Genomic DNA, 15011 nt, shown 5'->3' on the forward strand with positions numbered 1-15011 from the left:
CTATAACCTGAAGGTTGTCATTTACACAACCATGTGAGATCTCAGACCCATGATCCCAGTAAATCTGTCAACTCTAAGCCCCAATTAGACCTCAGAGTAGTCTCATGGTCCTGCAATCTCTGACAGTCATATCCCCACAGCAGACCTCTGATACGACATGTAGTCTGCATGTTAGTTAAATGCCCACATTAGACCACAGATCTTACCTATGGTTCTGCAACCTCTATCATCCATGTGCTCAAATCAGACCTCAGATAAGAGCTGTGGCCCTAAAAGCCCTTGTCAGTCATTTGCCTACATCAGACATCAGATAAGGCACATAGTTCTGTAATTCATATTATCCACATGCCCCTGTTAGTGATGTGCGCACCTCAGACCTCAAATTAGACCTTATGGTCTTATATCCACTGTCAGCCATATGCCCACATTATACCTTAGATCAGACTGAATCAGTTACGTCTCCTTATTTTTGTTTGACATATGTGATTCTGGGCACCCATTTAAGGGACCATTAATCTTGACATTTCAACAATGCATAAAATGTTTTATTATTGCAAGTGAAACATTATTTCAATATACATTTATTATTTATTGTGCAGCCTTTTGTTGTCAAATACATCTAAAAATTGTGTATGTTTCACTTTCTACCAGGGAGGTTGGGGTTAATACTTTAAGGCAATTTATGTGAGCTTTTGTTCACTTTTCCCTCCCTCCCTCCCTAAGCTTCTATGGTGTCACAATATTTTAAAAGGTGGATTTTTGCATCATGATGGGTAAATCATTATTTGCAATAGTTACCAAGTTGAATCAGTGCTAAACCACCTTAAGGGAATACAAGAGTGCAGGCTTCCCCAGTCTGCACATGTGCAAAAAGAGTTTATTCTATATCTGAATATTAATTTGTGATTGGTTAGCATGGGTTCTTTTGTTCTAGGGGACAGGGAAATCAGTGAAAAGAAGAAACCTAAAACAATAGACTCATTTACAAAATAAAGCTGCAATTTTCATTGCAAAATTATTTTTGTATATGGAGGTTTGTAATCCTGTAGTTTACAATTTATCTTTAGTGTCCCTTTAAAATACCAGGCTGTCTGTTTTAAGGGACATAAAACCCAGATTTTTTCCCCCTCTATGATTCAGATAGAGCATACAATCTCAAACAACTTTCCAATTTACTTCTATTGTCACATTTGCTGAATTCTCATGGTATCCTTTGTTAATGAGGCAGCAATGCACTACTAGTTGAAGACATCAGGTGAACCAGTCACAAGAGGCTTATAAGTGCAGTCACCAATCAGCAGCTAGCTCCTCGTAGTGCATTCCTGCTTCTGAGCCTTCCTAGGTAGGATTCTTAACAAACGATTCCAAGTCATCAACATCTGGGGGTCGATTTATCAATGTGCGGGCGCACATGATCCGCTGTAGCGTACACTGTCAGCATTTATCATTGCACAAGCATTTCTAGTGAAATGCTTGTGCAATGCCGCCCCCTGCACAAGTGGGTGTCAATCATCCCAATCGTATCGGTGGAGGAGTTAAGAAGCAGCCCTCTTATGACCGCTGCTTCTTAACTCCTGACTCTGGCGAGCCTGAAGGCTTGCGCGGAATAAGCAGCCTTGACTGCTTGATAAATCGGCCCCCTGGACAGGAAGATAAATATACTTTTAAGGTTTCCCTGGGTTTTGCCAAAAAATGTAAAACATGTTTTCTGTATTAAAATTATTTGCACTAAGGCAGTGTTTCTCAACAGCTGGGCCGCGGCCCACTACCGGGCCGCGACGGCCCTGCTGGTGGGCCGCGACCCGACATTGCCTCCAGACACTGACAGGCCCGCCTTTACACATCTCCTAAATTTTGGACGGGCCTGTCAGAGTGCCACTGCGCATGTCAGTTTGCGCACTGTGAGCATGTAGCAGCACGCGGGCGGGCGCACTGTGACCGGGTAGAAGCGGCGGGCGGCGTGCAGAGCGTGAAGCATCGGCTCACATGTAAGTAAGCCCACTGACACCAATGACATAATTACGGCCACTGACACCAATGTATATATTTAGGGCGGTCACTGGACACCAATGTGTAAACTGTGTATATATATATATATATATATATATATATATATATATCCCACTGACACCAATGAATTATCATATAATTAACCCACTGTAATATATATATATATATATATATATATATATATATTATAATTATATGATAATTCAGTGGTGTGGGATTCATATATAATATATATAAATGGTTTATAGTGGGTTAATTTTATAATTCAGTGGGATATTAATATGGAGCCCACTGACACAAATTAATTATTACATAATTAAACCTGTAAAAGAGGGAGAAGAGAGAGAGAGCGAAAGAGAGAGAGAGAGAGAGAGAGAGAGAGAAAGAGAGGGAGGGAGAGAGAGAGAGGAGATTTAGGGAGAGAGAGAGGAGAGGGAGGAGGAGAGGGAGGGAGAGAGAGAGAGAGAGAAGAGAGGGAGGCAGAGAGAGAGAGAGAGAGAGAGAGAGAGAGGGAGGAGAGAGAGAGAAAGAGAGGGAGGAGAGAGAGAGAAAGAGTGGGAGGAGAGAAGAGAGAGAGAGAGAGAGAAAGAAAGAGAGGGGAGAGAGAGAGAGAGAGAGAGAGAGAGAGAGAGAGAGAAAGAAAGAGAGGGGAGAGAGAGAGAGAGAAAGAAAGAGAGGGGAGAGAGAGGGAGAGAGAAAGAAAGAGAGGGGAGAGAGAGAGAAAGAAAGAGAGGGGGGAGGAGAGAGAGAAAGAGAGAGGGGAGGGGAGAGAGAGGGGAGGAGGGAGAGATAGAGAGAGAAAGAGAGAGGGGAGGAGAGAGAAAGAGAGAGGGGGGGAGAGAGAGACTGTGTATATATATATTTATTTTTTTATTTATTTTTTTTTCTTCCAAACCTACTACAACCCACTCCCGATGCTTACCGGGCCCTGGACCGGTCCGGCTAAAACTTACAGGGCCTTGGGGTCACTTAGGTTGAGAACCACTGCACTAAGGTGTTTATCTCTGAAGGACCATACACAAGTTAATATATATATTTATCTTACATTATGGGCTTTAAAAGGACATTCTAGCAAGGACTGAAGAGTACATTTAGGGTTTGATTAAAATCATTTTCCAAAATATATTTATGAGCTTCATATTTTTTTTCCCCTCAAGGTTGTTCTCTGAAATTTTGAAATGGATAATATCCTTTCCTTTGTGTTATTCCCTCTTACAGTACTGTTATTTATCACATTTTTACACAAGGAACGAGGTAGTTTGCTAAAACAAAAAGTACCTGTAAATAAATAGATCATTTGGTGCAAGGCATCACCAATCTTCTATTTTGCAGCCCCAAATGAGAGTAACAAAAGGTAAAAATTTCCAATTGATGCCTCTTTCCTCAACTTCCTAACCACACCCTAGAAAACCCTGCTCTCAGAACTTCTGCCCCTACCCATGGAACACTTGTAACTACACCTCTAACCACAGGTGGAACACCTGTAACTACACCTCCAACCACGTGTGGAACACCTGTAACTACACCTCCAACCACGTGTGGAACACCTGTAACTATACCTCCAACCACGTGTGGAACACCTGTAACTACACCTCCAACCATGGGTGGAACACCTGCTTAGGGTACCCCCCCCCCCAGCTTTTGGACCCTGGTGCCATTACACCTGCTGCACCAACAGTAGTTCCTCCCCACCAGTAAAATACCACACAAGGGGCAACTGGTCAGGTTTTTACAAACCTGAAAATGGGTTTATTTAGCACAATAGACCAGAAAACCAGTCTAAAACAAATTGGGCAGAATTCACATTCATGGAGGTTATTTTATCCAATTAGTTAGTAATTAAAATCATAGTGAATGTAATATTGCATTAAAATCAATGAATTTAAAGGGACATTGATCACATCATTGCTTTTGTGTAAACATTGTGCAATGCGAGTCTAAAAACTCAAATATGGAGGATAGGTGAGCTACCAGTTAACGACCATATTCAGCCGTGGATCGGCAGTATAGTGCAGATTTTAACTATGTGTTTGACCTCCTGGTGGGTTGAACACATAAGAAAACTAGAGTGTTTTTTATTGAGGGTTTATGTCCCTTTAAAAATGAAGCTGCTAATGCCTCTTAAAAGGACAGGAATCAACTTATAATGACATTTCTGTTGTCTTTAAACAAAATTAACATATTGTTTGCTGCAATCATTTTTCAATAGCCAAACTCCACTCACTCTTGCCTTATTTGGAGAAGTCAATCAAGGCTTATTTCTGGAGAAGGCAAGGTTAGCCATGGTCAATATGTTAGTATTAACTGCATTGTTTTGCGGTTGTTATCTGCTAAAGCCAATTAGGCAAAAATAACTAAATTACAAGAAAGGGGGTCAAAATAAATAATGAAAGTAGATTTCAAAGTTGTTTTACTATGCATAACTAAACAGTTTATATAAAAATATCAATTTGTTTACTGTCTATTTAAAGGGATACTAAACCCAAATGTTATCTTTCATGATTCAGATAGAGCATGCAATTTTAGGCAACTTTCTAATTTACTCATATTATCAATTTTTTCTTCGTTCTCTTGCTATCTTTAGTTGAAAAAGTAGGAATGTAAGCTTAGGAGGAACCAACCATTTTTGGTTCAGCACCCTGGGTAGTGCTTGCTGATTGGTGGCTACATTTAGCTCTACCCAGATGCTGAACCAGAAATGGACCGGCTCCTCCTAAGCTTATATCCCTGCTTTTTCAAATAAAGATAGCAAGAGAATGAAGATAATATGAGTAAATTAGAAAGTTGCTTAAAATTGCATGTTCGATCTGAATCCCAAGGGGAAAAAAATTGGGGTTAGTATCTCTTTAATTACTGGCTCAATTTAAATACTGGATTGTCAACTTGTGCACTGCTGGAGACAGCGAACATTTGGAATAAATACAATTTTCTTTGCTCCTATAATGTAGTGACCTATCACATAAGAAGACTTAGGTTCTGTACTGTGTTCTGTATAATACATAATGCTACATCATGTGAAATAACTGTCCTCCTACTCTGTTCCTTTTACAGAATCCTGGCCACAGCTGGAACTCACTTTAATACTCATGTGGATCTGCGAACGCTGCGGGCAGTGCGTGTCCTTAGGCCTCTGAAGCTGGTCTCTGGGATTCCAAGTAAGATATTACTGTTTGCAGACTACTTATTGGGAATATTGTTGCTTATGTTTAATATAAAGTTGAATCTAACATCAGGCTGCAGTTGACTTTATTTCGGGGCTGGACTGACCTTGTTTAGACTGAAATACTTCAGGAAAGTTCTCCTCTGTGAAAAGCACAACTGAACTAAAAGAAGCTGCTCCTAAGTGGTAATTTGACATAAAACAAGTTACAGGTAGCCCTCAGTTTACGCCGGGGTTAGGTTCCAGAAGGAATGGTTGTAAATCGAAACCGATGTAAATTGAAACCCAGTTTTTAATGTAAGTCAATGGGAAGTGAGGGAGATAGGTTCCAGGCCCCTCTCAAAATTGTCATAAGTAACATCTAATACATTATTTTTAAAGCTTTGAAATGAGGACTTTAAATGCTAAACAGCATTATAAACCTAATAAAATAATCACACAACACAGACTATATAATTAAACTAAGTTAAATGAACAAAAACATTTGCTAAACAGCATTATAAACCTAATAAAATAATCACACAACACAGACTTCACTTGCATTTTTCTGCAAACAGTTCTTTCTATGCATTCCAATCTAGACTGATTTATAGACAAGAATCTGCTCGTTAGCTCAGGTCTGGTTAAACTGATTAATTTCAGCTTGCTTGGTTTTGCTGCAACACAAACGGACAGCTCCACTTACTGGCTATTTTAATAAATGCACTGCTTCTCAATGCATTTCAATAGCAGTCACATGACTGGAAAAAAAGGTTGTTATTCTGAAACGGTGTAAATTGAACCGTTGTAAAACGAGGGCCACCTGTACTGATCTGTTCGATCCTAGCGGAGCACTTCTCTTTCCTTTTGTATTTGTATAATGACCCTGGGGAAGTCTCCATAAGGGTGATGAGGGGAAACCAGACGTGGACTCCTTGCCCAATGTGCTTAGAAGAATATGGCTGAACCTCACTGACAAGGCCCACAGAATGCTGAAGTAATCGTCTGCAGTTGCCAAATGTTCACTTTCATGTTTCAGAGAGAACATACAAGTTTACACAGCTTTACAGTGTACTTCTATTCTCTAATTTGTTTCATTCTCTTTGTATCCTTTGTTGAAGAAGCAGCAATGCACTACTGGGAGCTAGCTGAACACAGCAGGTGAGCTAACAACATGTGGCATATCAGCAACCAATTAGTAGCTCCTGGACCTACCTAAAGAAGGATATCAAAAGAACAAAACAAATTAGAAGTAAATTGGAAAGTTGTTTAAAATCATATGTTCTATCTGAATCATAAAAGAAAAAATGTCCCTTTAACTTCTAAACTGTCCAAATAAACTAAAGTGAAAAGCGTACCATTAATTACAGTGTTAGTTTAAATCTCACAAACAGGAGAGGGCACTCAACAGATTCCCTACTCATTTTGTGCACAAATACAATAGAAATCAAACAAACCACTGTTTTAGCAAACATTTTACAGAATTAAAAGAAACAGTTTTGCTTAGTCCTTCTGTATACTGAGATTCCACCCCACATACAGAGAATTCAACACCAGTGTTTTGGTTTTGAAAAATGGATGTTCCTGTACTGAATAAACTTACATTTTCTGTGTTAGTTGTCCCTATCAGCCAGTGAATAGTAGAGCCCTAGGACACAGTCATGCACTTCCTGTTTATTTTCAGTTTAAATTTGAATTACTTAAAGGGATAGAAAAGTCAAAATTAAACTTGCATGATTCAGATAGAGCAGGTCATTTTAAGATACTCTTAAATTAACTTCTATTTACAAATGTGCTTTGTTCTCTTAGTATCTCTTGTTAAAAAATGTATATGCACATATCATACACTAGTGGGAGCTGCTGCTAATTGGTGCCTGCACACATTTGTCTCTTGTGATTGGCTAAACAGATATTTTCAGCTTCCTGTCAGTAGTGCAATGCTGTCCCTTCAGCAATGGATAACAAGAGAATGAAGAAAACGTGAAAATATAATTAAATTGGAAAGTTGTTTAAAATTGTATGTTCTATCTGAATCATAAAAGAAAATATTGGGGTTTACTATCCCTTTAATTAAGTTTTTCCCTTCAAAAGTATTTTAAAACATTTTTTTACGGCTGCTCTTTCATATATTTGATGGAAATGTAAGGAGTATGCCCCTTTAAGTAATCTAGATAGAAGGGTAGAGATTTTAAGAAAATAAAGTTTAACAATTTAATATTTCTCTGTTTGATCAGCAAGTAATTATTTTATAACACTCTCTCCTTCTCACATATTTATTTAGCTTTTTTTTTTTCCTTGCTTAGAGCAAATATAAGAGAGTAATCGAAGTTTGCCTAACAAATTTATAGATTATCAGCTTGATTGATGTTTTATTCAAAACTGTCTCCAAAAGCTCTTCATTTCAAGCATTGCAGTCAGTATCCAGGGTTAGGCAACAATGACTGCAATATAGTTTTAAGATCCTTTATAGAAATTGTTTTTTTTAAGTTACTTATATTGTCTAATTTTCTTTATTCTCTTGGTATCATTTGCAGAAATGCATACCAGCGCTATGGAATTCGCTATACAAATAAATGATAATAATACCTAGGTAGGCTCAGGAGCAGCAATGCACTACTGATTAGTGGCTGCACATATATGCGCTTTGTCATTGGTTTGCTTAATATGTTCAGCTAGCTCCCAGTGGTATGGAGCAACAATGCACTAAGTGAATGAAGCAAAAATGATAATAGAAATAGATGGTAAAGTTGTTTCTCTCTGAATTGTGAAAAAAATTGGGTTTCATGTCCCTTTAAAGGGAAATAATGTAAAAGGAAAATGCTCTTATTTCTAATTGCACTACTTTTCTATATCCGAAAGATAGACACAATCATTATTTTATACGGTCTCAGTAATATGAACAGCCTAAAAAGTGTATGAAAAGTACAACATAAAACCAGGCGTGGACTCCTTGCCTAATGTGCTTAGAGGAATATGACTGCACCTCACTGACAAGGCCCAAAGAAGGCTGAAATGATCGTCTGGGGTTGCCATGTTCCTTGTTCAGAGGAGAATTCCCTGGTATTTCGGGGTTGGACTGACCTTAATAGGCGGGGTCAGACTGATATGCTTCAGGAGAGATCTCCCCTGTGAAGAGCACAATTAGGCTAAAAGAGGCGGCACCTAAGTGGTAGAACAAGCTACTGAGCTGTTGTTCATTCCTGGTAGAACACTTCTCTATAGTATTATTATTATCATCAGTTATATGTAGCGCTCTAACAGATTCTGCAGCGCTATAAACATAGGTCTAATATGCAAGGAAATAATTATGGGAGATAAAGGTATTGAGGGCTCTGCCAAGAGTTACGTTGTTGCAGATCAGCTGTCATGAAAGTGATCTACAAACAGCTGGGATTGGAGGCTTACGTGCTAAAGGGGTTCAAAGCAATGACAAGGTAAAGTATACTTTAAACAGCATAGTGTGATTTGTTATCCACACATACCTCTTGTCGCCACTTGTTGGGTTCAGTCGATCTTTAGAGTTAGCTACAGTTACACAGTAGTCCAATTTACATTTTACTATCGCTCTGTTTTTTTCTTTTAAAACCCCGGAAATGTAATATTTGTGCATGCCAAAAAAAAAATCCTATGTTATAGAGTGTATCAAATCCACGTTGTGTTATAACTGCTGAGAAACTAGAAGAAATTATGTTAGCACCCAGAAGTGAGTTGTACACAGTCATACACTTCCTGTTAGTTTTACTTAATTAAAACACCTTTTACTTATCTGTTTTTCTTGAAAACATATTTTAACATGTTTAACTTCTGGTCTTTTATATGCATGATAGAAAAGACTGTTATGTCCCTTTAAGTCAGTAGTTAGATTTAAAACATTACATTGCCAAGTAACACACCTTGGGTGCCAGTAATACCCATAAAGCAAGACACAGCAACTTTTCACCAGCAACTCAAAAATTTCTTATAAGTAAGTACCCTTGCACAGTTTGTATAGTTTGTAATGTAAATGTAGAGTGCCATATTGAATGCAATGTACCATTATATATTGCTGTTTAAAATGTTGCCACTTTTTAAATAACAAATAATAATAATAACAGAGTGTAAGTTTAAAAAAAAATAGGGATATTATTGACTACTTGTCCATCCAACATATTGTGTATCGCAGATCTCTCCAGTCACTTATTGTCTCTTATGTTTTGTTTTTCTTCTTTAGGTTTACAGATTGTATTGAAGTCTATAATGAAGGCCATGGTTCCCCTGCTTCAGATTGGGCTGCTACTTTTCTTTGCCATCCTCATGTTTGCAATCATTGGCCTTGAGTTTTACAGTGGAAAACTTCACAAGGCCTGTTATGGAAATTACTCTGGTAAGTGGCTTTTTACAAAAAGTCACAAGGACTAAGTTGAAACAGTGGTTCCTTCAGTTGCTTTGCTCTAATAGTGCTGTTTAACCCCTTAATGACCGAGGACGTGCAGTTAACGCCTGAGGACGTACCCTGCACGTCCTCGGTGTGGAAAGCAGCTGGAAGCGATCCTGCTCGCTTCCAGCTGCTTTCCGGTTATTGCAGTGATGCCTCGATATGGAGGCATCCTGCAATAACCATGTATGGCCATCCGATGCAGAGAGAGCCACTCTGTGGCCCTCTCTGCACCAGACATCGATGGCCAGGAATCGTTGGTGGGTGGGAGCCGACGCGGGAGGCGGGTGGCGGCCATCGATGGGCCCAGTGATGTGGAGGGGGGCGGGATCGTGGGCGGGGATGACCGGGGGCGCGCACGGGCGCGCACGCGCGCATGCACGATAGGGAGGGGGCGGGCGGGTGCACGGGAGGGAGCGGGTGGGAACCGCTACACTACAGAAAATATGCACCATAGGATTTGCTAATCAGGGTTCTAAAATGTAATAATAATAAAAATAAAAAGCAAAATCAGGGGGTGTTGGGTTAGTATGTGGGAGGGAAGCTACACTACAGAAAAAAAAATGGGGAAAAATAAAAAACAACAACATTTTTTTCTGCAAATTGGGTACTGGCAGATATCTGCCAGTACCCAAGATGGCCCCCAAAAAGGCAAAGGGGGATGGTTAGAGAGATGTTTGAGGGGGGATCAGGGAGGTTGGGGGCTAAGGGGGATCCTAAACAGCAGCATATGTAAATATGCTATACATTTTTTTTAAAAAAACAACAAAGATTCCCTTTATTTTTGTAATGGCAGACATTCTGCCAGTACTTAAGATGGCAGGGAAAATTGTGGGGTGGGGGAGGGAAGGGAGCTGTTTGGGAGGGATCAGGGCGTGTGATGTGTCAGGTGGGAGGCTGATCTCTACACTAAAGCTAAAATTAACCCTGCAAGCTCCCTACAAGCTACCTAATTAACCCCTTCACTGCTAGACATAATACACGTGTGATGTGCAGCGGCATTTAGCGGCCTTCTAATTACCAAAAAGCAACGCCAAAGTCATATATGTCTGCTATTTCTGAACAAAGGGGATCCCAGAGAAGCATTTACAACCATTTGTGACATAATTGCTCAAGCTGCTTGTAAATGATTTCAGTGAGAAACCTAAAATTGTGAAAAATTTAACGTTTTTTTTAATTTGATCGCATCTGGCGGTGAAATGGTGGCATGAAATATACCAAAATGGGCCTAGATAAATACTTTGGGTTGTCTACTACACTACACTAAAGCTAAAATTAACCCTAGAAGCTCCCTACATGCTCCCTAATTAACCCCTTCACTGCTGGGCATAATACACTTGTGGTGCGCAGTGGCATTTAGCGTCCTTCTAATTACCAAAAAGCAACAACAAAAGCCATACATGTCTGCTATTTCTGAACAAAGGGGATCCCAGAGAATAATTTACAACCATTTATGCCATAATTGCACAATTTGTTTGTAAATAATTTCAGTGAGAAACCTAAAGTTTGTGAAAAAAATTGTGAAAAAGTGAACGATTTTCTTTATTTGATTGCATTTGGCGGTGAAATGGTGGCATGAAATATACCAAAATTGGCCTAGATCAATACTTTGGGATGTCTACTAAAAAAAAATATATACATGTTAAGGGATATTCAGGGATTCCTGAAAGATATCAGTGTCCCAATGTAACTAGCGCTAATTTTGAAAAAAAAAGGGGTTTGGAAATAGCAAAGTGCTACTTGTATTTATGGCCCTATTACTTGCAAAAAAAGCAAAGAACCTGTACACATTGGGTATTTCTAAACTCAGGACAAAATTTAGAAACTATTTAGCATGGGTGTTTTTTGGTGGTTGTAGATGTGTAACAGATTTTGGCGGTCAAAGTTAGAAAAAGTGTGTTTTTTTCCATTTTTTCCTCATATTATATAATTTTTTTATAGTAAATTATAAGATATGATGAAAATAATGGTATCTTTAAAAAGTCCACTTAATGGCGAGAAAAACGGTATATAATATGTGTGGGTACAGTAAATGAGTAAGAGGAAAATTACAGCTAAACACAAACACCGCAGAAATGTAAAAATAGCCTTGGTCCCAAACGGCCAGAAAATGGAAAAGTGCTGCAGTCATTAAGGGGTTAAAATACATCACACAAGAAATGTAAACAACAATAGCTAGGTTATACCTTGTTACACTTACCATGTTATTATTGTGTGTGTCAATATGGTATAGAAATGCATTGCTATTTCTTTTACAACCACCTCTGTTAAAATTCCACTCACTGGTGCAGAGGGGCAGCCATGACTGTACCTAAGTGCATGCACACTCTTTTTGTACCGTCAGGGACCATCTGGCTGTAACAATGTAACATGTATGCCAACCTTCTTGGGGGGGGGGGAGAAAAAATATTGAATTTTGGTGCTAGGTTGGTGTACAAAACATCTACAAAGAAAGTGTCATACGGTATAAAATTTCTTTTGTTGTATATGGCTAGTGGTTTATGCATAATGAAAAAAGATGCAATTAATTTTAATGATTTTGTCTGTAAATAAAATCTTAAAGGGATAGTCTAGTTAATATTAAACTTTCAGTATTCAGATCGAGCATGCACTTTTAAGGAACTTTCTAGTTTACTCATAATTTTTTCTTCGTTCTCTTAGTATCGTCATTTGAAAAAGCAAGAACGTAAGTTTAGGAGCCGGCCTAGACACCAATCAGCAAGCTCTACCCAAGTGCTGAACCAAAAATAGGCAGACTCCTAAGCTTACATTCTTGCTTTTTTGAATAAAGATATTAAGAGAACGAAGAAAAAATTATAATAGTAGTAAATTAGACAGTTACTTAAAATTGCATGTTCTATCTGAATAATGAAAGTTTAATTTTGGAGTGCATTCTGTGGAATGCAAAATCCTGAGCCTCGTACATGCTGCAAAGTGATAGCTTAATATGTGGAGAAGCTTACCCTAAAGTTGCCAGAGGTAATTTGGGAAATAAATGTCCCTATTTAGCTCTGGCACATTTAGGGTATAAGCTTGCTTCACCAAAGAATGGAAGTGCTTAGCCAAAAGGAACCCCTCTACGCACCACTATGGGAGATGCATGTTGTGTGGGAAGACAACAATGTGTACATATTACTTAAGTCATGGCCATGTCCAGAAGTATGGATCTGGCCCTATATGTGCTGCTCTTGGACCGTGTTTTATCTGTCTCTGTTTTTATATCCTAGTAGGGGAGTACGATATAATAGACCCCCCACATCCCTGCGGAGTACCTCCCTGTCCTTCTGGGTATAAGTGCAGGGAATGGATTGGACCTAACGATGGAATAACTCAGTTCGACAACATTCTATTTGCGGTGCTGACTGTCTTCCAATGTATAACCATGGAGGGCTGGACAACAGTGCTGTACAATGTAAGTACCCTTTATAAGATGATAATTTTATAAAGTATGAATTGCTCAATTTTCATGAGCAGAAGTATGGGCGCCCCGGCCTGTCTATATAAGGAACCACATTGCAATTGTTTTTTTCACTCCAAGGATCAGTGAACAAATTCTTCAAACTGGGCATGTATGGTTGATTTGTCGGCAGGACTAAGGGACCTTCTGCAAATTGGGACATATGGCTTTCTTAGCGGGACAGAGCTCAGAATTAGGGACTGTCCCTCTCAAATAGGGACAATTGGGAGGTCTGGGAGGAAAAATAAATAATGAAAATATACTGCAATTTTTTTTACTATTACATAACTAACCATTTTACATATAAAATCTTAATGAGATACGGCCACTTACTCACTTTAATTTGTTATTTAAAGGTAATTTGCCTAGCATTACATGTTCTCTAGTCCTTGGCATGTGGATAGACTCTGTTCTCGTTTTCATTGTTCGATTGTGCCATTAACAGCTTTTTTTCACGTTTTTGATGATTTTTTAAGTGGTTTCTAATCTATGTTTAGAATAACATGTGACTGAATGTGATAGAATATCAGACCTTACAAAAAATGTGAGAAACCACTTGAACAAATCGTACAACAAGAGTGGAATGTAAAGGGAATGCACAGATAAACCCTATTATCAAAGCTGTGCTTGACTTTCTGATTTATAACAAAATATTTTCATGTTTTGCTCTAGTCCTCCATTTGAATTGATATAAGTAAGGTTACAACTTTAAAGTAAATACAAATAAATAGCATTCCCATGTTTAAAGGGACATTAAATACCTTAAGATATTAATATACATTGTTTAAAACAACATCCATTAGTATAAATGTGCATAAATCATTATACACCATGTTTGTAATTAGATTCCAATACACTTAGTTTGACCAAGATAGCATCTTTATTTCTATATTTATTCTTAATTTTCAACTTTAACATGAGCCTTAAAATACCGGCTGGGTATGTGCAGCCTGGTAGGTTAGGGTTCCCCCTTAAGGGGTTGAGCTTTTATACACTCTAGCAGCAAGAGATCGGTTCTTATTATGGACCTAATTTGGTGAAAGGGAGGAGTGATGTCCCAGGCTGAGAAGGGAGGGCCAGATACTTCAGGTTGGAGCCTGGATGCTTCTTCTCAGACTAATGTGCCAAAACAGCTTCAGAAACCCTTAGTACTATGCCATATGCAAAGCTTGTTCTGTTGTAGCCACTGATGGGGGGCACTGGCCTCTCATAGGCCTAGATTTAGAGTTTTGTCTGTAACGACCCGTGTAGCTAACGCCGGCTTTTTTCTGGCCGCACCATAAAAATAACTCTGGTATTGAGAGTCCACAAAAAGGCTGCGTTAGGCTCCAAAAAAGGAGCGTAGAGCATTTTTAATGCAGCTTCAACTCTCGATACCAGAGTTGCTTACGCAAGCGGCCAGCCTCAAAAATGTGCTCGTGCACGATTCCCCCATAGGAAACAATGGGGCTGTTTGAGCTGAAAAAAAACCTAACACCTGCAAAAAAGCCGCGTTCAGCTCCTAACGCAGCCCCATTGTTTGCTATGGGGAAACACTTCCTACGTCTGCACCTAACACCCTAACATGTACCCCGAGTCTAAACACCCCTAGCCTTACACTTATTAACCCCTAATCTGCCGCCCCCGCTATCGCTGACCCCTGCATATTATTTTTAACCCCTAATCTGCCGCTCCGTAAACCGCCGCTACTTACATTATCCTTATGTACCCCTAATCTGCTGCCCCTAACACCGCCGACCCCTATATTATATTTATTAACCCCTAATCTGCCCCCCTCAACGTCGCCTCCACCTGCCTACACTTATTAACCCCTAATCTGCCGAGCGGACTTGAGCGCTACTATAATAAAGTTATTAACCCCTAATCCGCATCACTAACCCTATAATAAATAGTATTAACCCCTAATCTGCCCTCCCTAACATCGCCGACACCTAACTTCAATTATTAACCCCTAATCTGCAGACCGGAGCTCACCACTATTCTAATAAATG

The 15011-nt window shown here is 39.2% G+C and overlaps 1 protein-coding gene across 1 annotated transcript in view; it reads left to right on the plus strand.

The window, feature by feature from the left end:
• The window catches only part of CACNA1E (calcium voltage-gated channel subunit alpha1 E), a 519663-nt gene that overhangs the window by 278135 nt on the left and 226517 nt on the right, over window positions 1-15011 (plus strand). Inside the window, exons 4-6 of the mRNA XM_053693950.1 lie at window positions 5062-5165; window positions 9360-9512; window positions 12794-12975. Coding sequence (XP_053549925.1) covers window positions 5062-5165; window positions 9360-9512; window positions 12794-12975 — 439 coding nt within the window. The remainder of the gene's footprint in view (window positions 1-5061; window positions 5166-9359; window positions 9513-12793; window positions 12976-15011) is intronic.

Source organism: Bombina bombina, chromosome 10 (genome assembly GCF_027579735.1).
Source record: "Bombina bombina isolate aBomBom1 chromosome 10, aBomBom1.pri, whole genome shotgun sequence".
Classification (NCBI taxonomy): domain Eukaryota; kingdom Metazoa; phylum Chordata; class Amphibia; order Anura; family Bombinatoridae; genus Bombina; species Bombina bombina.